Source organism: Cygnus atratus, chromosome 3 (genome assembly GCF_013377495.2).
Source record: "Cygnus atratus isolate AKBS03 ecotype Queensland, Australia chromosome 3, CAtr_DNAZoo_HiC_assembly, whole genome shotgun sequence".
Classification (NCBI taxonomy): domain Eukaryota; kingdom Metazoa; phylum Chordata; class Aves; order Anseriformes; family Anatidae; genus Cygnus; species Cygnus atratus.
The window spans coordinates 17564007-17589950 of record NC_066364.1 but is presented as its reverse complement, the minus strand read 5'-3'; the positions used below and the strand labels follow the sequence as shown (position 1 = coordinate 17589950).

The 25944-nt window shown below is 39.0% G+C and overlaps 1 protein-coding gene across 6 annotated transcripts in view; it reads left to right on the top strand.

Moving 5' to 3' along the window:
* Positions 1–25944, top strand: part of RNF144A (ring finger protein 144A) — a 62116-nt gene that overhangs the window by 11769 nt on the left and 24403 nt on the right. For 4 of the 6 annotated variants that reach the window (XM_035543138.2, XM_035543141.2, XM_035543139.2 and 1 more), the window contains 2 exons: positions 3685–3774; positions 24563–24708. In XM_035543138.2, the coding sequence (XP_035399031.1) occupies positions 24574–24708 (135 nt within the window). In that variant the 5' untranslated portion in view covers positions 3685–3774; positions 24563–24573. The remainder of the gene's footprint in view (positions 1–3684; positions 3775–24562; positions 24709–25944) is intronic. The other 2 variants (XM_035543142.2, XM_035543144.2) reach the window with 1 other exon arrangement.

Here is a 25944-nt window from a genome sequence, read left to right as displayed (position 1 = left end):
TGGCTACTCTTGGCTGACACAAAAACCAGATGAACCATGGGCTGTCACACAAATATAGAGCAGATCCCACAGCCTTTCTTTCCGCATCTGTCACTGGTCCTGTGCTGAGCCTGACGCAGGTTTTCTAATTCTGCCTGTCAGCTTGTGGCTTTGTACAATGGAGCTTTCTTGTTGAGAGAGGCATTACAGCATGTCAGCAAAAACACACTGGGTGAATGGAGCAGCAGCTGACTGGGAAATATTAACAAGTAGATGTCTGTGGGAAATAAACTGGGAATGAAGATGCTGCAGAAGGACTGGGCCTAGACCAGACAGCATTTCACAATTTCATTTTTTTTAAGAAGAAGCCAATTATGCTGATTACCAGTCTGTCGTTCCCAGATTTCAAAGATAACTAAGCAGCCACAGAAACAGATTTATTTTTAATGAGTGAAACCGAACGTAGGTACGCAGGATGTTGTTGAATGCAGTCAAATTTCTTAGTGAAAAATCTTCTGTACATCCATAGTACAGGAGACAGACACTTGGAAGGCAGGAGCTCTGCAAAGATTCAAGGGAACGTACTGGATATAGAACTTCATTTAAGGTACCATTGTTAGAAGGAGTGCAGAGAGGGCCAGGGATTAAATTATCCTTGGCTGGGATTTGTAAAACAAATAATTTTCTCTTTGCACAGCATTAATGACAGTAATACACAAATTCTGCATCTGGTCCTAGTATTCACATCTTTAAAAGTTCTTTTTAAAACTCGTAGGAGGTATAGAAAAAGAGCCACAAAGAGTATTAGTGCTGAAACAACTCCTGGTAATGATTTAATGGGGAAAGGATGAATTATTAACATCTTTTATTTACCCCTGCTTTTGTCTTTTATGGATCCTTGTCCAGGTAGTTTTTGACAGGCTTCCTGTCATCCAAAGACAGATGCCTGAAATAGGTCAGATGGGTCGCTGTGTCAGGTGCATCCCTGTGCAATAGGGTGTCCTCCAGCACCAACAGAGCAACGTCATGGGGAGGGCTGATCAGAAATAGGCAGCTGGTTCTTCAAACATTACTGAAAAATGATCAGAAGAAAATGGGCTGAGAAGATGACTGAAATTGCAAAGGAGTTTTTATTGTTGTTTTTGAGCAAATTAAGCATAATAGAAAAGGGATTAAAGGGGTAAGGTGGCATGCAAGGAATATGATCATTTCTTTAGAAATACTTCTTCAAATCATATTTCATTGGTTGAAGCCCAAGAAAAGGAGGAAGATTTTGAGTGCCTGAGTAAGTATTTTGGTTGTCTGACTGATCAGAAAGAAAAGACTGTATTTTATGTATATTTATCCATGTTCTTTCTGCATGATCTAGGGAGGCTGGATCTCATTGCATACAATGCTCAGCCCACAGGCTGGGTGACTGGCAGGATGCTGGCTAATCAAGGAAGAGCCTCTTGGGAAAGCCTTGTGTGGGAGGGGAGATAAGAGCTTTGTCTTTCTCTGTGTAGAGATTAACCTAGTAGCTGGATATCTCTAGGAAAATGCCAGAGAGGAAGACTGAAATTTCTCAGTGGATACAGAGAGAGAGGCCTGCAATAGGAGGTAAATCCATTAGATCCCTCTGTAGAGAGGCTAGCTGAATTTTTGGGGCTGTAAGAAACAAACCCAGGAGGCTGTAAGAAACAGGAGAGCACTGACAAAAGGAAATTGTTTCCTCGGGTTGCTCCTCCCTTTGAAAGGCTTGAAAGGCAGAAATGGGAGGACGTCCCAGGGAGGCAATATTGGTAGAGCAGTTCGTGGTAATAGTGGTAAGTGGTAAATAAGGTGCTGGCAAGGGGAAGGTTTTGAGAAGAGAGGGGGTCAGGAGACACCTGAGTCAGACTAAGCTGACTGATGCAATGGCTGAGAGTGCTGGCTAGGACAGGTTTTGTGAGAAGGAAAAACAAGGGCTGGCAGAGGAGCGGAGCTGGAAAGCATGTGGGCAGGAGCTGTAGGAAGGGAGCTCACAGGCATCCCTCACCCAGCTATCAGAAGAGACTGAGCACCGTAGTGCTGCCTTGACTAAGAAACTATCTTCTATTAACTTTTCTCCTACCTTCTTTTTTCCTCTTTCATTTTTCCCCTTCTTCCCATTTAGAGAGAAATATAACTTGAGTCACTGACTGAAGCTGAAGTAACTGTAAATGAAAAGAAACTATAGCTCCCCAAACCAGTAAATTGCTCTTCTCACCATTAGAGAAAGCAGTAGATCTCTTGAAATATCCAGACCTAGGCAGGTCACGTGCCCTGGAAGTATTTGTTAGCCACGTACAAGTTGCCTCACTTGCTTTTGGACTAGCTGGGAAATGGGTAACCTGCAAAATTCATGTCAACAAGCTAATGCATCCAATGGGCCTTCTGAAATTCAAATCCAGGAAGCCACTTTCCTATTTTATAAGCAGACATACCACAATAAAAATAGATATGTTTGAAACTTTTCTTTCCCTCCTAAAATGTCAGGAGAATGTGGGAAGAGGGCAATAATGTGTTTTTGTCATATTTGCTAATTTTCAAGCAAAACTTGAGGCAAAGCAGCAAGTAGGAGGGGAAGGTTAAAAAAAGTGAGGAGAATGTGCAGGAACGGAGGAGGGAACCTCCTTTTGGTGGCATAATGGTTGTTTGGACAGCATGCTGGATGGCTCTAAAATGTTATAATGCGTATATACACACACATGCATATATAAAAGCTTGTTGAAATAAGCTTCTTGTTGTCTGAGCTCTCGGGTTGTTCCTTTAGCTACTGATGTTTTTTTTCCTTTTTTTCTATAAGAAAGGTAGAAAATTTTTCCATATCACATCTGTCTCTTAAGTGGAAAACTGTGGAAGATGAGAGTATTTCAGAAGTGAAATGCTCGTTTTCAGAAGTTCCAAATGTTAACCCACACCTTGATAATTGCAACTATTTTTAAATAGCATATTGTTTAAAACTGTTTTGATTTTGAAATTAAGGCAGACCACAATCTTGTGTTTGACTATAAATTAATTTCCCAAGGCTGCATTTAAAAAAAATAAATGATAAAGGATGTTTGTTATGTTTAAAATTTACTCTACTCTGAGCATATAGAATAACATTTGGATAAATCTGAAAATGGGAAATAGCTTGAAGTGGAGCTAGAACTCTTGCCAGCTGCTGTGTTCTGAATTCCTCCTCTTCCCTTGCATCTCATCATATTTATTAAAATGCTCTGCCTACAGTCCATTTTTGCTCAAAATAGTGGGCTTTGCGTGTGGTTTTGTATGTGTATGCTGTCCTGGTACTGTTTCTAAGAGTGCTTTGCTAAATGTGTGAAAAAGTGCCTTATTTTGTACGCTATGAAGCCTATGAATCTATTGCTGGATGCAGTCTGTGATCCTTCAGAGTACGTTTTCATGAAGTTATGATCATGAGTACTTAAGCTATGTGAGGTGTCATAAAATGTATTTTTCCCCTTGAGGTTTAAAAATGTATTCTGTGCATTCAATATAGAAAATCTCTCTCATATCAGTTTGAGACTAATCCCATCCCATATACTTATTGAGCCAGAAAGAGTTAAGAGGTGAATTTCTGTCTTCGCTAAGATTACTTGTGCCACTGCACGCTTTTAAAAGCTCATTGACAGAACAGAGCTGTTAGTTCCGGTTTTATACAGTCAATCTAAATAAAGTCTGACCCTTATTTTTGTTTTTCAGGCTTGTCTAACTCTACCTTGAGCCAAATTCCTAGACTGGTTGGTGCTTTCTCATGGGATCCCTGTGACTGACAAAGGAGAGCTTGTTGTGGTAGGCGTTTGCATTTAACTGTCTTGACAACACTTGGCCTGGGCACAGACAGATGCAGTTTCCAATGCAGCCACTTTTTCATAGGCCTCTTAAGCCAACAAGAGCTGGAAAAAAGCTCCTGAGACAGGGGTTTTTGGAGTCTCTGGAATTGCTGATGTGTTCCCCCATAAAAATCAAAACCATGTAGCCCAAACTGCTACAAAGGACTGAATTTGTCAAAGCTTGTTTTTAGTTATGGAGCTCTAGAATAAAATGAGCTGGTTTATTTACAAAATTAAATGTAGGAAAACAACAAAAATCTGCATTCCTATTTACCTTCTAGAGAAATGCAGGGCATAGAGAGAAACTTGTTTTGGTGCAGTTCTATAGCATAGTTCAAAGCATAGTTTTACTGTACTACGTTAAATAGTCTCATTAGGTTTTTATTTTTATATTGAGCTCTATAGCAGAGCCTTATTTCACAGAATCACAGAATCGTCTAGGTTGGAAGAGACCTCCAAGATCGCCTAGTCCAACCTCTGACCTAACACTAACAAGTCTTCCACTAAACCATATCACTAAGCTCAACATCTAAATGTCTTTTAAAGACCTCCAGGGATGGTGACTCAACCACTTCCCTGGCAGCCCATTCCAATGCCTAACAACCCTTTCGGTAAATTTGCTTTCATATGTGTTCCTTGATTTATTAGCTTAGTGTTCCACAATACTACACTTTCAATTTTAATGAGCAGTAATACTCTAAATAAGGAAACAGGGTAATAAAAAAGTGATTTCCTTTTAGAGACAGCTACAAATCTATATGTACTGATATCATGGCAAACTGTTGATTTATTTGATAAATGCATTTCCAATCAATCAAAAAAAGATGTAGCACACGTGCTTATCTTCGCTACTAAAAGGCAATAAAAAATCTGTTTCAATAATGAGTGTCCATTTTTTTTCTGATAGTGGATTGGAAAAAATCATCTTGTAAATATCACCAGTTCTATAAGTGCTGCGTTATGCTTACCCTAGTATGTTGCTATATGTGGAAATTAATGACACTTTTAGATTCTTCATTTCCCTGAACTTGTAGTTAGCTATTAGTAACTTTCCATTTTCCTGAGCGATGCCACTTCTGCTTGCATGCATCTCTTGGAAATAGTATTTAACAGCCGTATACTTACAGACTGGCAGACTTTTTTCTTTTTTTTTTTTTTTTCCCTTTGAAACTCATGTTCTTGGCTTAATCCTCGAACTGTAATGATGTTCTTGCATGACTTTTTCTGAGCACAAGAAGAACCTAGTGTGAAGAAAACATAACCGTTTCCTCATTGGCTTGAGTTTAGCTATTGAGTTTTTATATAACAAGCTGAGTGTTCAGCTTGAGTAACATGTTTTAGTTTGAAGAAATACTGTTTAAATGTAAAGCTTGCTGAAATATTTCACCTGGTGTTTTTTCCAGCTCACTTTTTGAGTACTAACTGAAAAAAAAAAGCTTTCTTTTTTTTTGTTTACCTTTTTACTAGCAGAAAAACAAAACAGGAAAAAAGCAGAGAAGTTTAATTTGAAACCAGAATGTATCATTGTTTTCTGTACCTCTTAAAAAAAAAAAGTTGAAGTTAAACAATTCTACGACTTCATTGTTTGGTATTTTAAAGATTTCTTTTAAAACTGAAATGCAGAGAACTGGAAATAATTTCTTGTGTCCCCTGCAGTTTGGACTGTAGATTGTGTAACTTCATAAACTTTCATCTCACAAGTAATCACTATTTCTGTTCCCCCTGCTTCTTTTGGAAGGCAGTAATAGAAGCATTTGGTGCATCTCTACCACTCTAGGAACTTTCTTCATGTTTTTATAATGAATGTATAATGACAAGTTTATACATGTAAGTCCTTGTGGTCAATGACGAATTTTAGCTTGGATAATTCCTTTCCTACTTTGTTATGCAGGGAGACCGTGTTTCTTCTTGATCCCCACACGCTAAGCTAAATAAGCCAAGGTCCCTTAGCCTCCTTCCTTGAGGTCAGCTCTCCATCCTTCTCCTGTGAGAGTCCCGATATTTCATGCATGTTGGTCTGCCTATGCATTCATTCCACATCACATTCTTATAAGCAGTTCAGCTTGTTCTGTTTATTTAATTTTCAGCTGAGGTCTTTCTGAAGACCCTTATAGCTCTCCAGGCATTTTACTGCCTTTTCTGAAATATAAGGGGCAAGTTTTCTCAAAGTACGCTCAGGATCTGTGTCCAATCTCTTGGAAAAAACATGCAGAAAAGGGCTATTATTAATATTTTAAAGGAGTAGAAACCACATTTTAGTGTCATTGTTGAAGTTCAATTGTTTCACATTTGGTAGAACAATCTCCTTTAGGGTTCTGTGATCAGTCTGAGCAGCTCAGATCCATTATGTTCTTCTATAGCTGAAGTGTGATTTGATTTTGCATCTTTCTGCTCCCTGCCAACCCTGTTTGCACGGAAATGGCTCTGAAGGATTACTGAAATGGAGCATATTCTGGCAGAAGTCTGTATTGGAAAATATTTGTGGCATACGGATGATCATGAGGTATTTGTGTAATGAACAAGAACATACCATACATAGTTCAAGCTATTAATATGAAGCAGAGGAGTGCTGCCATCTGATTTTTCTTGTCTAGCAGGCAAAAGCTCACTGCTCTGTCAGTATGATAGTAAATGTATCGACAGAACCCACTGATCTTCTCATAGTATTGATCTTCCTCCCTAGACATCTAGAGAAAAGCTGTGTATTTTGTCTTTGGAGATGCTTTCATAGATGGAGCTTTGTAGCTTGCTCCTGCTTGTTAGTTTGGGGGGGGGGAGAGAACAGATGGGGAAAATTAGTTTGCCAGTAAAAGGCAAGTCTTCCCTAATGATCTGGTGTTGGCTTGAAATTGTGGAGCTTTCTTATGCAGTTGTTTATTTCTGTCTCATTGTTTATAGCCTTAAAATAGTTGTTTCATTCTAGTGTGGAAGGAAGCAATCACAATATTTTGGCTTTGCCTCAGATGTCACAGCAAAGGTAAGATTTCCTCACTAGTTGTCTGCACCCCTTGTGGCATCTGAGACCTCTGTGCTGAGTGCACCATCATTTATTGGTGGGTGCAAAGTGTGGATGATCCAGCTCCAGTGACACATGCATAATTTGCATTATTATTATTATTTGCATCTTGTAGCCAAGTGGTGTATTTCGGTACTGCTGAATCCACCTTGGAAATTTTGATAGGTAAAGCGAAAGTTAGTGAAGATGTGACTGTAAAATGCCTACAAAAGTAAAGTAGTGGTTTTTCAGCCTGTGACAGGAAGAAAGAACTGCACTGCGGAGCTGACAAACCTATTCTGTGGCAGCAGCCACAAGGGTTTTTGAATTATAGTTCATGAAACAGGATGCAAAAGAAAATCCCTTTTTTTGGCCTTAGTCCACAGAAAATCTCCTCTGATAGCAAAGAAAGGTTTGAAAGTGATAAATGACTTATTTTGGTATGCAAAATTTTAGGAAGTATATCAGATCATTTTAGAGCCATCTGTGTTTCTTTGTTTTTCTGGTTGTTTATATGTACAGGGCTGCAGTTTGTGCAAAGTGACAAGGCATGGTCCTAACCAGGCTAGGAGTTTAGTCTTCAAAATTAAAAAACAAAACCAACCAAACAAACAAAAAAAACAACCAAACAAACAAAAAAACAACTCTTAGTTCTCATTATCACTATTACCACAAAAGAACTTAGCATCCTATTGAAATCAGTAGCTGTAAGTTGCATCTCTGAGGCTTCATTTCAGATACCGGAGGTGTTTTTTCCCCTCTTTTTTGTTGCTGTTTTTTGAAAACATTGTACTGGTTTATAGATGATGCAGATTGAATAGGCTGTTTTGGGGGTTCTACTGTATGCTAATAACTAAATGGGACTCCCCTTCTTTTGCATTCTGTAGAACTGAAATCCGTCTGCAAATGCTTGCTTTTGAACAGATGCTGTATATGTGTGAAACTGTCTCTCTGAATAGTTTGTTCCAGGTTAAGTGGTCACTTCTCTACTAAGAATGGATTGGAAGAGTTGGTGGGGTCAGTCCACTTTTTTTTCCCTGATAGTGAGTGAGAAGGGAGTAGGGAACACTGACTGCTGCAGACACGCAAAGTAATCAGGAAAGCAGTAGGATGCCAATACTTAAATGTGCTGGAATGTACTGGCAGTGCGTGAAGTGGAGAAAGAGGCACAAGTCAAGACACTTGTCTGTTGTGTATTTTGACCTTCATAGGGAAGAGTTAAGCAACCACTGCATACCAGTCCTTGTAGCAATCGACTGTCTTATGCAGAAGGGTCTTGTTGCTCATAACAAAGTCAGTTCCTGAGCTTTCATAAGCAGAACTACCATTTTTTTCTCATTTTAGATGAGATTCACTACAGCTGTGCTTGAGAAACTTTCTTGCCCCTTCTTAGATTCAGGGGTTACTCTAGGTCATCTAACTTTCTCTTACCAGTTTTTCATTCTCCTGTTAGTGCATTGTTCCCGTCTTTTTCCAAGTAAAACCAGTTCAAAAGCTCTCTGTGTTTTCTCTCAGCGTTACTGAATTTTCCTCCCATCCTGAATAGCTAGAAATTTTCTTCCTTTATCTTCAGTTGAGGCTTGCTTTTTGCTTGACTTCATCCAGCTTCACTTCTCTATAAAATCTGAAGTTTGGGTTGAAACAATCCTGCAGGATAAGAACTGCCCAGTGGGGAAGAAGCTGCTGAAGGGCTTCTGCATCTCAGAGAGAAAGGATCTGTCAGCTTCATCCCTTTCCTTTGCCACTAAGGTAAAAGTCTGATTTACAGCTTGCCAAACAACTTTTATATTATTCAGTGGTCCTTTTAATGCCTCTGTCTTATTGAGGTGTTGGTTCCCAGTTCTATACAGGCTGGAATCCAAGGCAGAGGAAGCAGCAGATTGGTGTCTAGGTCTGTCACAGGAGCAAGCTGAGCCGTGCAAGAGAAGGAGCTTTCTCAGGGGCTGTGGAAGAAACTTGTCCATGAACTTGGAGCCCTCTCAAACCTTGCCACTTGCTGTTCCAAACACAGTACTCACTTTTCAACTGTGCTTTCTTGAAACAAAACACAAAGCCAATCTCCTCAGAACAAAACATTTCATTTTGAATATTAGTAGAGAAGGCAGGAGAGTACAAACTGTCTGCGATACAGGATAATTATATTCCCTTAGGTACTACATACCACTTTGCCTGCTTTTTCCATCTGCTGAGCCTCTAAATGCTGCTGGTGTTCCAGCATCCCAGGCCTCCTGGTTATTTCAGGTCATTAGCAGGTATTGGTGCAGTCTCCATCAACACAGCTCTTCTAACTGTAGATTTGAATTAAGTCCAATTTGTCTCTATGTCCAAGTGTTGTGACCAGTGACTGGGGGGAAAAGAGGTCTCTGCCCCTCAGCCTGAATTCTGGTTTCACCACACTCTAGTACCCTTATTTTGCATCCATATTTTTTAATATATTATATATTCTTTTTTTTAACTTATTATGTCATTGTTATCTAGCATTTTATACCTGGCTAGTTAATTCCATTCATTTGATAACTGCCACTCAGTCAGAAGCTGCACGTGGTCAGTTTATGCTTTAAATGCCTTTTAAATCTTGTTATTTGGATGCCTCCTGGTCTGCATATCCTTCTCTCTTCATTGTTATCTTCTGTAAGGTTTTGCTAGCAGGGTTTAGATTTTTTTTTGTTGTTCTTGTAGAGTACGGATTAGACTGCAAATATGCCTGTAGTTAATCAGTTCTGACCTAGTTGCTTTGACAGTCACGTTCTCAGACAACCCATTAATTCAACTGCATGACTTTAGCTATTAGACTTCAGGTGTTTAAAGCTTATGTAGCATTCCCTTGGCTTACGGCTGTTGTAGTAAGTCTGTTGCAAACACGGACATGCTCTCTATTTAGAGCAGTGCTTGGTATGGATGAAAAGAGCTCTGGGTTTTCCCATCTTCTGTTGTGCTGTGGTCTTCCTATGCTGATCTGCTCAGGTCTTCATGCTTGAACGAGTTCTGAAACCCTCTGAGCACATCTCTTTGAGTTATGATGCTCTTGCTCCCATTTGTGCTGACTGCTGTAAGGGAGATGCACTGCCCTTCTCTCCCTCCACTTTTGAGACAAATGATTGTTCCAGCTTCTTTTGGAGAAACAGCAGCCAGGTACTCTATTCCTCCCTCTTAACTTGTTTTTAAAATAGCATTGTGTTGCTCTTGAATTTGTTTAATTGATTTCCTGATGGAAAGAAACTAAAGAGCTATCTTCCCCAGTTAAATGGGGGCAAAATACTGTATTAGTAGTCAATGAAGGTTAACTAGGAATTTCATAAAATTAAATATGTGATGCCTTTGAGACAGTTGTTCTTTTCACGAAATATAGAAATAGGAATTCAAAGACATTTTAGTGTTCAGTTCCTTCCTTCTAACAGCTTTTTTCCTTCCTGTCTAGTTTTAATATGGACAAACAATTTAATCCTAAAAGCATGTAGAGCTTTTAACTTCTAGCCAAGTACTTATTGTCCTTTGTGGGAGGGGGGTGGGTGGGAAGAAGACAAAAACCTAGAGAATAATTTCAAGCCTGTGACAAAGCTTACTCATTTAATAAGCTATCTTTAGGAACATTAATAGCCATATTTTTAAATGAAATTTCTATTATTGGCCTCCTAGATTGCTCTCTCTTGGTTGACTTTATTGTACCTAGCAATCAGATTGAATTTGCTACTAGGAATATCTAAAAACAAACCACAAAAGCTAATTTTAAACAGTGGGTTGCAACTCGTGTTGTTTGGTTTAGAACCTCTGGAGCAATTCCTCTCCAAATGCTTCTATTTTAAACTTGGTATGTCAGACAAATGTAGCTGCTCTTTCACCATCTCCTTAACATAAAAATGCTATGGTGACCATTAAAGTAAATAGGAAAAAGCAACAATTACAGAACTTACCAAAAAAAGATTTGTCTTAGTACAGTGGATTTTCTTTAAGTAGGGGATTATGTCTTGAGCTGGGTGGGTGGCGTGTGACTGTGTGCGTACCACAGTACTTGGCTTAGACCATAGTGAACGACCTCATCTGTGATCTTCCCAGAATCTGAAAAGAGGGCAGGCTTCTGTGTTTTTTCTCGTTTGGTTTGGGAAAGCATGAGTTGAACTTGGAAAGCTTCCTACTATCTAAAATGCTCAACACGTGGCATCTGGAAAGCGTAAAATATCTTTAAATACCACTTTTGAATTCAGCGTTTTTTTCCAGTGAAATTTTGCTTTACTAAGTTTTTTGTTTTAATTTTTAATATTAAAATATTAGGTGTTTGACATGATCACTTGCCTTTTTTAATGCTGCATACAAAAGGAAAAACTACAAGAGTAAAACTGCTCAGACTAATTCTGTTTCTAAGAAGTTTCCTGACACCCAAATGGGTCTAGAAAAAGCAATTGCCCACTAAATTCAACTACTCATCCAGTTTTTGAGGCAGTGAATATAGTATCAAGGGTATTAATTAGTTGAATTGTTTCATAACTTTGTATTGTTTTTAACTTCAGAAACTTGTGGTCCACTGTAGCATACACTGTGCAAACATAAAACTAAAATATTTTCTTCCCCGCAGAGGAGTGTGCAGTTTGAGCACAATAATGTCTGTATTCTGGCTATCCTGCAGTGTGGAGAAAGCTGACCTAGTGTTTAAGGTAGCTTGATTCCTGTTAGAACACTGTTTGTCAGAGTGCAGAGCAACCATCTATCAGTTAAAATCCTTTTTAGAAGGATATCTTTCAGACATAAGTTATGTTCGAGGTAAGAGGCTTGAGGTGGATGTTTTGCATAGGGAAGGGAATGTCTCTAAAGAGCTATTAGCTGTTTCATGGGTGTTGTTTTCATGCAACAAAATTCTGTGACCTTTCAGATAATGAACTGATCACTTGGATGTGTAGGAGGGACTCATTTTTATAAAGGGGTTTAGGGAATGTATTTTTTATGGATATCAATGTTGCTTTTTTTTTTTTGAAATTAAAGTAGTTAACATGAACAGAATTAAGTCATTTAAAAAAAAAAAAAAAACACAACAACACAACATCAAAACTCTCCTAAGAAAGCTCTTCGTCTGTTTGGTTGGTTTTAAAGCTCTAGTTTATAAACCCCCTGAAATGATAAGCACAAGCATAAGCTGCCCTAGAAATATTTTTTTCCTTGTCAGAATAAATCTTATCAAATTTCCCTTGATTTATGCTGCATGCCAGATCTCTCTAAGAATAAGTATGTTTTCTATCACTGCACCCAGTGTACAGTCTAACAGTAAGCAGGTAAGCACTGCAACCTATAAGAAGGCTGCAGCAAGGATGGCATTTTGGTGCTCTTCTTGCCCAGAACCACGAGCTGGTAGAGGTCATGGATCCAGTAGAATGCATGTGGCATGCACAGAGCCAAAACCCAACACTGCTGTTGTGAATATGCAGTGTGTGAAACACCTAACACGCCAGAACTGAGTCTCACAGGATGGTTTAGGTTGGAAGTACCTGTTCCAAAGTGTGTGTGAATTTGGAGAAGGGGCTGATACGTCCTAGGAGGAAGGGGCTAATATGTTCTAGAAGATCTAACAGACATCACAAAACACTTGCAGGTAATTCCCATCTTTTGAGTAGGCTGTCATCTTCATTAAATATCAAGCCTACAGTATAGTGAGTACTCTGCTCACATCAGGTGTTTTCACATGTATTAATTGTAACCCGAGATGTTCTCTTGCAAGCAGATGAATTGTGTGGTATGTGGATAGTGGAAGGGACTGACTTCAGTCCCTTCAGCTTTCCCTTTCCAACAATGCAGTCACATGTAAGGCAACGTACCTTTCTTCTCCTTTTTTACTACAATTCAAACATTATGGGATTCAGGTTGATTATGCTGACATATCAGAAAAGTCCAACACCGATTGATTTTTAAGAGCTGTGCTCAAGTTTACAAAGCATCATGGAAAAAAGCCCAATAGCATTCCTCTACACATGTTCTGTAAATCAAAGGTTTGTTGTAACTTGTCAGTGCTTCTTGTCTAGACAAATCTAGCTTGGGGAGCCCTGAAGAGAGCACTTCTGCTGTGGTGAACCTGTGGTCTTTCATTTCTTCCTGTATGTTTTTGGCTGTCCCAATATGCCACTACTTCAGTCTCCTGGTCTTTCTGCTTTTGCTGTCATTTTTGCAGTTGTCATGCGTAGTTTCTGCTCTGTGCAGATGGGGTGCTACAGTGCTTCTGATGTCTGCAGTAAACAGGTGCATGTGTTATGCTGTAAAAATTGTTAAATGTGGGGAGGAGGGAAATGGGTGGGGTGGGGGGGGAACTCAACCAAACAGCAAAGCAGGAAGAATTACTATATAACAGCAATATTACTGTGAAGGAGTAGATCTGGGGCTGATGTTGTGAGGCTGATGCATTGCTCCCCTGAAAAGACAGCAAATGCTGATTCTAATTCTGCAGAGGGAGTAGAGAATGGAAAATATGCTCATAGGCAGCTAGTGCACTGCTCATCCAACCCACAAGCCTACATGATGTGGTAGGTACTAGCTCACACATCTGCCTGCAATATAAGTAAACTGAGCTGCTCAGTTCTGCAGTAAGTTTGGGGCAGAAGGGGTTATCAATAGCTTCGTATTCAAGTAATGTTCTAGTAATCACTAGTTCATCCTTTTTTTGTGTGTAATGTTAGTGGTTCACGCTGGTTATAAGAACTTTATCTTGATTGTGTTTGTTGAAGGTCTTCCACAGCCTGTGCTAAATGACTTGACTATCAGTAAGAAGGTAGGAGATTACCAAATTAAAGATCTGTCCTTAATCAGTATTATTGCATAATAAGGATCTATCTATAGGTTCCATAGCTGTGCTGTCAGGGGCAATGTGAGTGACAGGTCTGTGTCCACCCATGTGCAGGCTGAGTGTTACATCAGGACATGATTAGGAGAAATGAGTTGGAAGATACAATTCTGTAATGTGCAAATGTGATATTAAATGGACACAATCTCCCTCTGAAGACCTTCAAAATTACCTACTTAGACAATGAAAGGCAAGTTATGTAGGCAATTATTTTGGAAAACCTGCTTCCTCGGGCACCAACAATGAAGTGACTGTCTTAGACTGAGTCTCATCCTCCTCACACTTAAGCCTGGCGTGTCACACTGACACGATAAGAGTTATGTATGTCATAACATCCAATTCAAATCCACTGCATTCTCTATCATATGATGACTGAAAGTACAATTCTGGGACCATGTGATATGATATAGTGGAAGCTGTTAGTTCTACGAAGAAGCTGTCCAACTTCTAGCTATGGTTGGTGCTTTTAGATGTGGTTTTGAAAAAAAAAAAGTAATTTTCCAGATAGCATTAAGTAATTATTGCATTGAATGTTTCCATGAAGATTTCCTCTTTCTATGAAGAATCATTCTCTTTTTTTTTGTATTTCAGCAATGTTTTCATATTAGCCCCATTGACTGTACATGCTCTGTTGGGTCTTCTGCCATTTAATATTAGTGGAGGTGAGCTCTTCACGATATGGGAAAGCTCCATGCTAATCTCTAAGGGGCAGAACTGAGTCATGAGTCTGGGAACTTGCTGTCAGCACTGGGAGCTCTGGAAATGCTGTATCTTATAAATATCTACCTGGAACTTGGTTATTATTCAGTCAGGAAAAAAAAGTAAGTTGTAGGTAGGTTAACCAGACTTCATTCCACTCTGAATGCAGTTTTCACTACAGGCTTATCTGCTTTAAAGCACAATTGTAGCGTATGTGGGGATGGTACTTTGTATGTGTTGTCTTACAGCTAGGATGTAAGCTGTTGTTAAAATCTGAGTTCCACTGTTAATATAGATGTGACAGACAATAAGAGTGTTTTCAGTGTTCTTTTTTTCATTTCCAAGTAATTTTTCTTCATCTGAGACTTGTGCAGCACTGGGCAGTGCACCAAGTGTGCATTTTGTCATAGTTACAAGAAAGAAGACAATTTTGATTTTCGTTTTTGGTGGAAACAAGAGAATTGCTCAGCCGGTCTCTCTGAGTGCCTCAACTAGGGCTCCACTCCCCTTGCTCATATTTGCATTTTCCCAGTAATTTCACACATCTTTAAATGTGGTTTCTAGCTTTAAGTTTCCAAGGCTTTTCTCTTTCCTTCCCTTCCATCCCCTGCCAACAGAGGAAAAAACCCAAAGAGCTTAAGCTTGGTGTGATTTGGGCTTTGTTTAAACATAGCTGTTACTTTTGTAGGGGGAGTCAACTGTGGAGAAGAAAATCCTTGTGGTATGTTAAAGTTTCAAACTGCTTCTTGCTGATTTATTGTTATTGTGGAGACAGCTCAAAGAGAGCACTAATTCATCAGTTCCTTGTAAGCAGAAGAGGGAAAGAATAGGAGGAAGTGAGAAAAGGGGTGGAGGGGGAAAGAGTTGGGGGAACAGAAAAATGAAAACATGGGAAAATGCTAGGGGTGGGGGGGAAGGCAAAGAGAAGAAGTTGGTTTTGATTGGGTGGTCTGTGAGTTTCTGGAAAATAATAAAATGAGATGTAACCCTAGAAAGCAGTAGAATAGTCTGTACTCTTCTTATTACTGTTGCCTTCACAAGCTATAAAATAATTCAGATTTCTCACTGCCAGTTAGTGTCCTGAGGTTTTTGCAATTGTGAGTTGCGTGCCTAGGTTACAATTGCCTTTGGTTAGAACTAGTCTTTTTTTTTTTTTTTATTTTACCTCACTTCTAGATCTCTTGGAGGTGAAGTCCCATTGGTTTGCCCCAGGCTCCTTTCATTGTGGGTGAAGTTCAGCCCAGCAATAGGGCAAGGCCTATGGGTGAGAATTGGCCTAAGATTTAAAGTATTTTAAATTGCAGGTATCTACTGGGTTACCTTTACCTAGTAGTAGAGCTGTAGCCAGTACAGCCAGCAGCACTGCTAACATAAGTCAGCACAGCCAGAATTAGGCACCCACAGCCCATGACTATAATGGGAGCTTAGATAGCTGGAAAACATGCTAATATTTTCACTTCCATATGTTAATATGGAACAGGTCTTAACTGCATACAGGGCTGCCTTTTGTGGCTGATGAGTGCTAGCTGCGTATACCTCCATGTACCCATGCATGAATTATGTTAACAAAGGTGGAGGCAACAAGATGCAGAATACTCTGTAAATCTAAACTTAGTAACCATCTGCTTTCTTTCAGTATAAGCAAAATCTGTAAGCATTCAGTCAGGAAAATGAGTTTAACTGTTTCTGATTTTGTCTTCTGATAAGCAAAAAAAGTCAACAGGATGTTGGTCTTTCACTCTCTGAAAAAAGGTGTTGCCAGCATCTGTTGAAATGCTTATATATATATCACAGTTCCTTTTAACAATGATACTGTTTTAATTCTAGTCAACTGTCAGTGCTGAGGGAGTTGGTTTTTTTATCTGAATTCCCATGTTTCTTTGGTCAGGATGCTTATAAATTGTTTCAATCTGTTTGATCTCAGTCAGACTACTGTATCAGTCCTGTAGCCTTAGTTCAGGTTTGAAACTCTGGGAGAAGGGGAACAGCAGTGTGTATAGTGCCACTCTTAATATGGAGAAAATATTTCTTTTTTCCTAGATTGCCTGAACAGTAATTTTTCTAACCCTAAAATCATAGAATCGTTGAGGTTGGAAAAGATCTCCAAGATCATCTGTTCCAACTATCCCCCTACCGCCACTATCACCCACTAAACCATGTCCATAAGCACCATGTCCAACCTTTCCTTAAACACCCCCAGGCACAATGACTCCACCACGTCCCTGGGCAACCTATTCCAGTGCCTAACTACTCTTTCTGAGAAGAAATTTCTCCTAATTTCCAATTTAAATACCAAATACTAAATTTAGGTAAATACTCAAAGAATTTAAGCACTTCAACTGTTAATGATTTAATGGCTGGTCTTCGATGCTTTTGATGTAAGACTTTGTTGTTGCCACAACAATTTATAGGTTGTAACTTGATCTTGGCTGTAGTATTCGAAGGCAGTGGCTCATTGCATTAAAGTGGTATTAGAAAACAGCTGGGGGCTCTTAATGAGGGCCTAATGGGTTCATGACTTAAAACAAACAAACGAGATGGCCAGGCTCATTTTCTCCAGAGCAAAATGTTTGTTGCCCATTTCAGATCCAGGTGATGTATCTGTGCTACTATGTCAAGGCTTTTCCTTAATATTAGGGGGAGATTTTCCTCCTCAGGGTGGAGGAAGACACTTTTAAAATACACATTGTCTTTGATTAGCCGTTTCAAATGGTCTTGAGGCGTTGTCTCTGGTTACTGAGATAGTGCCCTGAGCGGAGGGTGGTCTGTGACTTCCCTCCTGGGAGATGAGATGGTGCAAGGACATCTGAGCTCTGTCCTGAGGTGCTCTGCTGCCCCAGGACTCCTATAATCTTTTGGATAGCAAACATCAGCAAGATAAATGAATTCTGAGTGGTGTTCCTTAATATTATGACCTCTCGGTCCTTTTGTTCATGTCATCTTTTTACAAAAGATGTTTGGGATATTCGGTGTTGGGGGCATATTACACTTCAGTTGTTATTGTAGTCTGTATGACAAACTACACTTCTGGGAACAGGGAGGGAAAAGATCCTTTTATCTATGTTCCTGCTGTCTTTCTTCTCACCCCTTTTTTCTTTTCATAAAATACATTTTTTTTTCCACACCTTTGAATTTTCTAGCTCTTCCCCTTCTTTTCCCTGACCACAATTTCTTTCAGATGGAATCCAGTGATTTTTTTTTTCCTTTGAATTATTTTCACCACTGTGTATGGGGTCTGAATAACAGGCACACCCAGTTTATTTCAGGTTGCTGCTGCTTGGCAGTGCTTTGAGAAGCCACAGCAGCACCAGAGCTGGTGACAAACAGAGGAAGATGCAAGGTCAGAAAATTCTTTGCCTCTGTCACATTATTCAGAAGCTGTATTTTTCAAAATAGATGTTAGGCTCTTGCACTCTGAGGCACTTCTGTTTCTCAGCTTGCATGTGACTATCTTTTAGACAGAAGATGAGGTTCTGGGATGTCTATTTGTAATATTCTCTAGAAGTCAAAGCTTATAAAAATTTGTTTTCTTTGTTTGTCTTTATAATGTCTATTTCTCTACACCCACACATGCATTTGATAGGCAATACTTGATATACATCTGTAGATCTACAAGTCATCTGATACCTTTATAATACTTAAAACTTTTTACGGTCTGTGGCATAATCAAACTCAGTTGTTAAATTTTTCGTGTTTTATGCCTTACAATATGATATCTAATTAGTCAATAAAAGCAGGGGGATAAAAAAAAAAAAAACGGTCAACTGGTTTAGCAAAGATTATTTTTTTTGAATTGCCCCCTAACTCAGTGACCTTTTCCAGGAGTAGTTCAGTACAGTTTTGCATTCTTGGTGCTATTGTTCAGTAGTATTTTTCACTAGTGACAACCATCCTGGTCTTTGTCATTTTTCTTGGATGTTAGCATGTCTGAAATCTTTATTTTTGTATTTTATGTATATACTGTAGCATGCATATACATACATATGTATGTAAAATATGTTTTATGTTTGTCAGAAAGGTAAAACAAACATACTCAGTTGCTATTTGTGGGGTGGACCTCAGTCCCTGGAAAAGTTCACTTCAGTTACAGCTCGACCCAGGAGGTTTCCCACATGCTCTGTTGGCTGGGATACTGGAGTTGCCGACAGTGCTCTAAGCTTTTACATTGTCTGTCTTTTCCAGGCTCAGGCCATAGCATAGCTTGAAGATAAGAATAGGGATGGTAAGCTTAAAGTTGATAGGTAGCCAGTGTAAGGAATAGAAGCCATAAAATCATAGAATATCCTGAATTGGAAGGGACCCACAAGGATCATTGAGTCCAATTCCTGACTACACAGAGGACCACCCCAAAATCAGACGCTGTGTGAGAGCTTTGTGCAAACACTTCTCGAACTCCGGCAGGCTTGCTGCTGTGAATGCTGCCCTGGGAAGCCTGTTGCAGTGCACGATCACTCTCTCAGTGAAGAAACCTTTCCTAACATCCAGCTTGAATCTTCCGTTGCAGCTCTATGCCATTCCCTCGGGTCTTGTCGCTGTCCCCAGAGAGCAGAGCTCAGCGCCTGCCCCTCGTGAGGGAGCTGCAGGCTGCCATGAGGCCTCCCCTCAGCCTGATCTGCTCTGGGCTGAACAAACTGAGTGATTTCAGCTGCTCCTCATGTGTCTTGCCCTCTGGACCCTTCACCGTCTTTGTAGCCCTTCTTTGAACACTCTCTAATAGTTTTCTTTTTTATATTGAGATAAAACCATTCAGTGTGTCCAAAGGTCAGGTTTGAGGATTTCACAATACACTATGCATTGACAAGATGTTCTGTACAAGCTGGAGCTTCTTACGTGTTGAAAAGTTATGTCATAGTATGTCAATCAAAGGACAAATGATATCCACAGGACTTGCCTAGTAAATTGTGGATCAGATTTAAGAGTGACATTTAAGAGTTAAGAAGGCATTTGGCAGGACATAAGAGTTTAAGGAATGTAGGCAGAAAACCTCTGGAAGCTAGTCATCTCTAAACATCTGTGTAAGTCAGGTCTTCTGTGTGTTTGCCTGACATCTAGCAGAGAAAATTATTCTTCTCTACCTCCTGAGCAGTTTGTGAAGATTAAGATGTAGAGGCAGACAGTTAATGTAGTGGTAGACACCAGTAAGTAACTGGAATTGGTAAGAGAGCCACTAAGTTGGCCTGCTTATCTTTATTATCATAAAATCTACCTAGCGGGTGAACTTGGCCTTATCAGAAAGCCATTATTCAGTTTCATAACGTAACTGTCAACATTAACAAAAAATATTTAGTCTTTAGTTGATTCTGTCATGTAGGTTTCCTCCATATTTTCCTAGCTATATAATTCTACTGAGTATCCCTGGAAAAGCAAAGGAACAGAAAATATCAAGCTCAAACCCTGTCAGAAGGAAACAACTCCAACTAGCAGGACCCTTGTTCAACACCCTCAGCCACCAACCTCACTCATGTCAACTAGTTTCTGCTCCCTTGGAGACCTTGTAGACATCTATTGATTCATGGGCAGTGAGGTATAATTGTGGCTACCTAGGGAGGCTCAGAATTGTTTAGGTCCCAGAGTCAAAATATTCACTTAACAGATGTGGCATCAGTGCTGGTTCCAGACTGCTGTGTAATAGCCCTGCTGCACTTCAGAAATGAGTATTTTTTTTTCCACAGAAGTAAAATATTCAGAGAAACTGTACTATAGCTGATGTGCTTGGTTCCTCCTAGCAAGAAGTATAGCCTGGATTATGTTACCTGGAGTTATTTTGACAAAAAAGGGGCAATAGGAATGAGATCCATTTTTAAATCGTATTTAAATCCTTTCCATTGACTTCTAAAAGAGCTGTTTTTCATCGTGCTGCCAGTAAATTCAGTTAAGATTAAGATAAAACCTAAAGGCAAGTGACTTTAAGTGTACATGACTAACTGTCTTAATTTAGAAATTAAACCCATCCCTGATCTAAAGCTTAAACTTAAATTCTGTTGAAAGCTCTATTTTGAGTCTTGCTAGGTGAAAAAGACCCACCAGCTAAAGCACACAGTGTATGACTATTTTATTCAACTGTATTCTCTAGTCACTTCTTTTCTCACCTAGCTGGTCATGTATCTGTGAAGTGTTAACTTGATGCAATTGCAACTTAACTCTACAGTGCCGTGAAATATTTGACTGAACAGTGCAATAAAAATCCATATGGCTTTATAACTTGTCAAATGACTTGCACAGAAGAAAATGTTGCATTGTCTTTGCTTTCAATTAATTTTTCACAGAAATTTATACGTTATTTCTGTTTCATAGTTTTCATCAACTTTTTTACGTTTGGAAAGAAGGAATTATTCTGATCTTGGCTTATCAAAGATCAAATCTTCCAGTTGTTCTCACTTAACAATGCAGTCTGTAGGTGGCCAAAACCTAAGGGATTTACAGATCAGGAATCCAGTTTATCTTCACTTAAGTCATTCATTATTTCTGCACAATAATTGTTTGTTTCCCTTCCATACCCATCTTACAGAAGGAACAACACCCACACTTCAAATACAACTTAAATCTTGTTGCTGTAACACAATGTTTCCATGCATTTATGCAGTGGTTCCCCTTTCCTGTGGACATGCACGTGGCTGCAGAATTAAACTCTCATTATTCAGGTCACTGACTATTTATGAAAAGAAAGCTCTGAACAGAAGATTACATCAGCTGTTTCCTGTGATTCCTGTTCCCTGCTTTTTGGGATGCTGTCATAGAAAATGTGCTACATTACCATATTTTTTACAAATCCAGTTTTACCAGATACATACTTCATTCTGCAGAACTTTATAAATGAGACTGACCATGGCTACAGTAGAGTTTGGAGTATGAACTGAAGACTGTTTTCTTTCTGCTCTTGTTTTCTAAGTTAAGTCTGACTTAGTATATTTGTTACCAAGACCTGTGGAATACTGATGTGTGTACTGAATTTGGTAATCCACACTCATCTGTAATGACCTAAATATTAATTGGGGTAAAATTCGCTCAGGAGTGGGATTGGACTGTAGCTATACCTTTATTAGCTATATTTTCAAGGGTCTACTAGTAGATACTCAAAACTTTCTACTGGCTGGTGCTGGAACTGGTGTTCTTAAGCACGGAGGCACTCCAGTGTATATTTTTCGATGTCTTGTTCCTCTACAGCTCCTTTCAGCTGCTCTCTCTTTCTCCTTGCTGTTACTTTACATCATTCTCCCTGAAACACTGCACATCACTAGAAAGCATGAGAATACAATCTAAAGCTATAAAAGACATGGCTATGGAACATTAGGAGGCTTTATCTGATTTTGACTGAAGATGATTTCTCTTCTGTGATTTTTTAACCTAAAATATATAAATTATCCCTAATATATACATATATCTATATTAGTCATCATGATGTAAACACGGAAGCTTGTTAATTAGTTACGACGGTAAGCCAGATGATCATGAAGCAAGATAAAATCTCTTGCTTTGGAAAACTTCATTCTTGGTGTTCCTTTACAGAGATGCCCAACAAAGATGCTCCACTGGAACATGATAGCTTTCCATGTCTTTTCCAGTGCTAAGTGGCAGATCTCTTGACCCTCACTTTAATGTTACTAGTGACAATAACTTCCCTCTCCCCCTGGCCTTGCAAATGAATGTAAGATTTCATTATTAAAAGCAAAGACTATTTTTAATGTAGATTTAGCAGATCTAAAAGCCTGTGCTCTGCTTCTACTTGATGCTGTGGTCAGGTTTTGTTATCACCATGGCTGAGTTCAAGTCATGGATTACATGCCAACTCTATTGGGTAGCCAATTTCTGCTGGCCTGCAGGATGCCACGTTGAAAGAAGTTGCACTTTGCTTCATTCTTGCCTTGCCAGAGAAGATAAAAGATAAATGTTTCCCATTGGGATATAATTGCAGTGTAGTCATGCTGCAAAAAAATGAATTACCGCAGTGATACCAGTAAGCTTCTGTCAAAAGTCCTAGGGAACAGGGAACAAGTGTAAGACTTGGAGCCGAAAGGTTAATATTTTCCCCTATATCATCACTTAATTACAGATATTGAATAAGCATAAGACTTCTTTTGGATGGATTTCATTGTATATTTGGCAAGCTTTTAGTCTGAATTGTGTTAGATTTTACATCTTTGCCGTAAAGCTTGCTAGTAGTTTGGTCTGCCTGACACTTCTAAGTGCACCTGTAACTTACATTTATCTCTCTTCATTGTTCATCTGCTGGTTTCATCTGCTTCCTGCAATGAGCAACAGATGTGCAATAAACTGGGCAGGATGAGCAAAGGACACTCGAGCTAACAGAAAACAGTCGGGTTGGGTGTGTTTGATCATTGCTTCTCAAATACTTCATAAGTCTTTCTGTAAATGTCAGATATACCAGAGCTGGGAAGAATAAAAAATATAGCTGGTATTTTGTGTTAAATTAAAAAGTAGTGGGAATTGACAGTAAAGCAGCAGTCTAATAGCCTCCAAAAGCTTGGGCTTTAATTTGTATCATGTTGGACTTTCATGTTAAAGTCTCAGAAAAGACAGCACAGCGCTATTCTTATTTTGTGACCTGGAGCCATTATTCGTGTGCTGTTCTGCAGGGCTATTTCATCTGTTTCCTTCAAAACTGGGGATTTTGCATGGGGGTTTTCAGAGAAAGGGATCCAGAACATCCCTGGATATGGAGTTCTTTAATTTTTCATCTATTCCCCTTTCTCCCCTGATGGCTGCACTAGAAAGAAATGCAATTAGGTTCTGATTTTCTGGTGTCCTGAAGTACTTTTTATGGGGCATCTTCCAGTGGGTTAGACTGAATGGAAGACTATTGTAAAATCTCCACTTTGTTTACCAAGATCTCTAAATTCTCTGAGAGTCATGTCCACAATGAATTAAATACCAAAGGCTCAGATTTCACAACACTTCTTTGAAATCTTCATGTGACTTGTTTGGGGACAAAAAGCTGTCTTCTCCTGAATATCTGCCTAAACCTCATCTATAAGACACAAGTCATATTCGCTGCAGTTCTGGAAGACTTAGGAACTTCACAGATAATAAGGCTTAGATATTGTAGTTCATGTCAGTGCCAAAGGTGGGGGGTGGAGGGAAAAGCTGTGATCATAGCTGGGGTGCTGTAACCTCCTGTGTGGGGAAAGGTAAGAAAACAGCCAGTTTTGGGAAAGGAGGTGGTGAGGTAAAGTGGACCTCCTAGCAGTCTTTGGATGTGAATTTCCCACTTCTGGAAGGTCAATGTCACCGTGACAATTATAATACTAGTAAATATCACATTAAGATTGGATATACTACATAAGTTACCCTAGTTGTTTGTAGGAGTATTTTTTTTTGTTTGCTTTTTCTCCACCATATGTGTAACTTATAAATTAGCTTTCTTCTTTGTGATAATACATTTGGTATGTGTGAGGTTATTTTCCTTCTCCTTAGTCATTTGACAACTCTCCATCTGGGCCCTGAAGCCTAGGATAGAGATGCTCTGCTTAGTCCTATCCTATTGCTGTCTTGAGGGTGATATAAAAGCATTATAGCCTCTTTTTATAGCACATTTTTGTGTTATTTGTCCCAGTTGTTTGTTGCTGCAACAAAGCTGTGCTTTCGGCATAGAGCAAGCATTGAGAGAGGAATGCAGGCAAAGAAATGCTGAGGATGCTCAGAATATCCATCGTTCTTTCTAAAATTAACTTAGCAAACTGATCAATCTGTCATGCTCTTAGGAACAAAAATATCTGGCTCTGTGAGCTGCAATGCCATCAGACTGGAAAAGGGTCATAATGGATCCTTGGCTTATGGAAGAGACCTAGCAAATCTTGCCTGGGTAACTAGAGGGGGGGAGGTTAAGGAATTTGTTTTAAGTAATGGATAATCAATGTCAGTGAAAGCAAGTTAATAACTAGAGCTGAAAATAACAAGAATTGGGTATGAGATTTTATGTATGTAATGTCAGAGACAAGTCTGTGACCTAAGGATGTGTCCTGATGTCTCTTGATGTTTTGTCAGTGCATAGCACGGCTTTTTCCTTCTGCTTGCTGCATGTGTGCTGTTAGGCAGGAAATGTATAGCCTATTTTAAGTGCCAACACTGTCCAATTAACCATCGCTATTTATAATTTTTTTTTTTTTTTTTTTTTACCAAATAGCTAGCAACTGACGATGGGGTTTGCAGTGGCAGAGAAGTGCAAAGTATCAACATAAGGAACTGATGAAGTATCTTGACTTTTGCTCTGTTTTTCAGACTGCTCTGCAATGACTACAGCAAGATATAGGCCTACCTGGGACTTGGTACTTGACCCACTAGTGTCCTGCAAGCTCTGCCTTGGTGAATATCCCGTGGAGCAGATGACAACAATAGCACAATGCCAATGCATCTTCTGTACCCTGGTGAGTTTGCTAATTTTTTATTTATTTTTTTTATTAGGCATAGCAAACAATGCACAATTCTTAACTGCAGAAATTATATGGGTTTCTGCTGAGTCGGTTTCACCCAAAGTGTTGATGCTGCACTGGGCATGAATACTGTTGCTACGTGCTTGACATAAATACCAGCGAATAGACTTTTCTGTTTTCCTGTTTTTTTGCTTTTGTTTAAAAAAAAAAAAAAAAGACTCAGCAATTTAGTATACCGCTGTTTACAGCTATGTCCTTATGTGCTACTCACATTTCCTTTGCCCTTTTATCTGTCTGCAACTTGGATTTTTTCAAGCCATGAACTTGCTTGTTACTAGAAAAATATCTAATGTATTATGATTTTAAATTCATTGCATAATATTATAATTTCATAACGTTATTTTTTACTACTATGTTGCACAAGTGCATGCCTGGAATAGCATAACTCTTGGCTTTTGAGTAGAAAACAATGGTGAACACAAGGGTAATGTACACTAAGGATCGTCCTTATGGTAAATTGGTATTGCTAGTTTATGGACAGAGAAACAAAAGTAATAAGTAGTTTTATTTCCACTCATATTAGTTTGGAATGAAAATGTTAGATCCTTTAATTTTGCAATGACCACAAGAACACCAAAAATCTTGTAGTGATTCAACAGTGGAATGTAATTTCTAACAGAAATTTCTAACAGAGCTTTTTTCTAATGTTGATGTAAGGATTTCTAAGTGATCTTTTTTTTTCTTCTATAAATATTACCTTTTTTAAAAATGTATTTTTTTGATGGTTATTGAGAAGGTATAGGGGATTACCAACTAAACAGAGAGCCCCTTTTTGTTACTGTGTGAATATAACAAAAAGAAGCAATTCAAACAGCTCAGTTTCTAATACATGTAATATTCCAAGAAGTTCAACTTGTCACAAACAACTTTAACGTTAATGTTCCAAGGGAAAAGATACAGTGAATACATAGGCAGGTAAATAGATAGTGTTTGCAACAAGACTATCTGTCCAATTAAAAAGTAAGTATTGCTTCATTATGCATTTCAAAAGGAGTGTTTACTCAAGCATGCACAAGCATATAAAATAATAGGCTTCACAAAAAAACAGAATAGCAGACTTCATACTCTTTACTGCTGTTTACTGCACAATGCTTAGTTCTCATACTTAGAGCTGGGTTTTCTGCATCTCTACATGTTGCCTGGATCGAGACAATATTTTAACTTCACTCT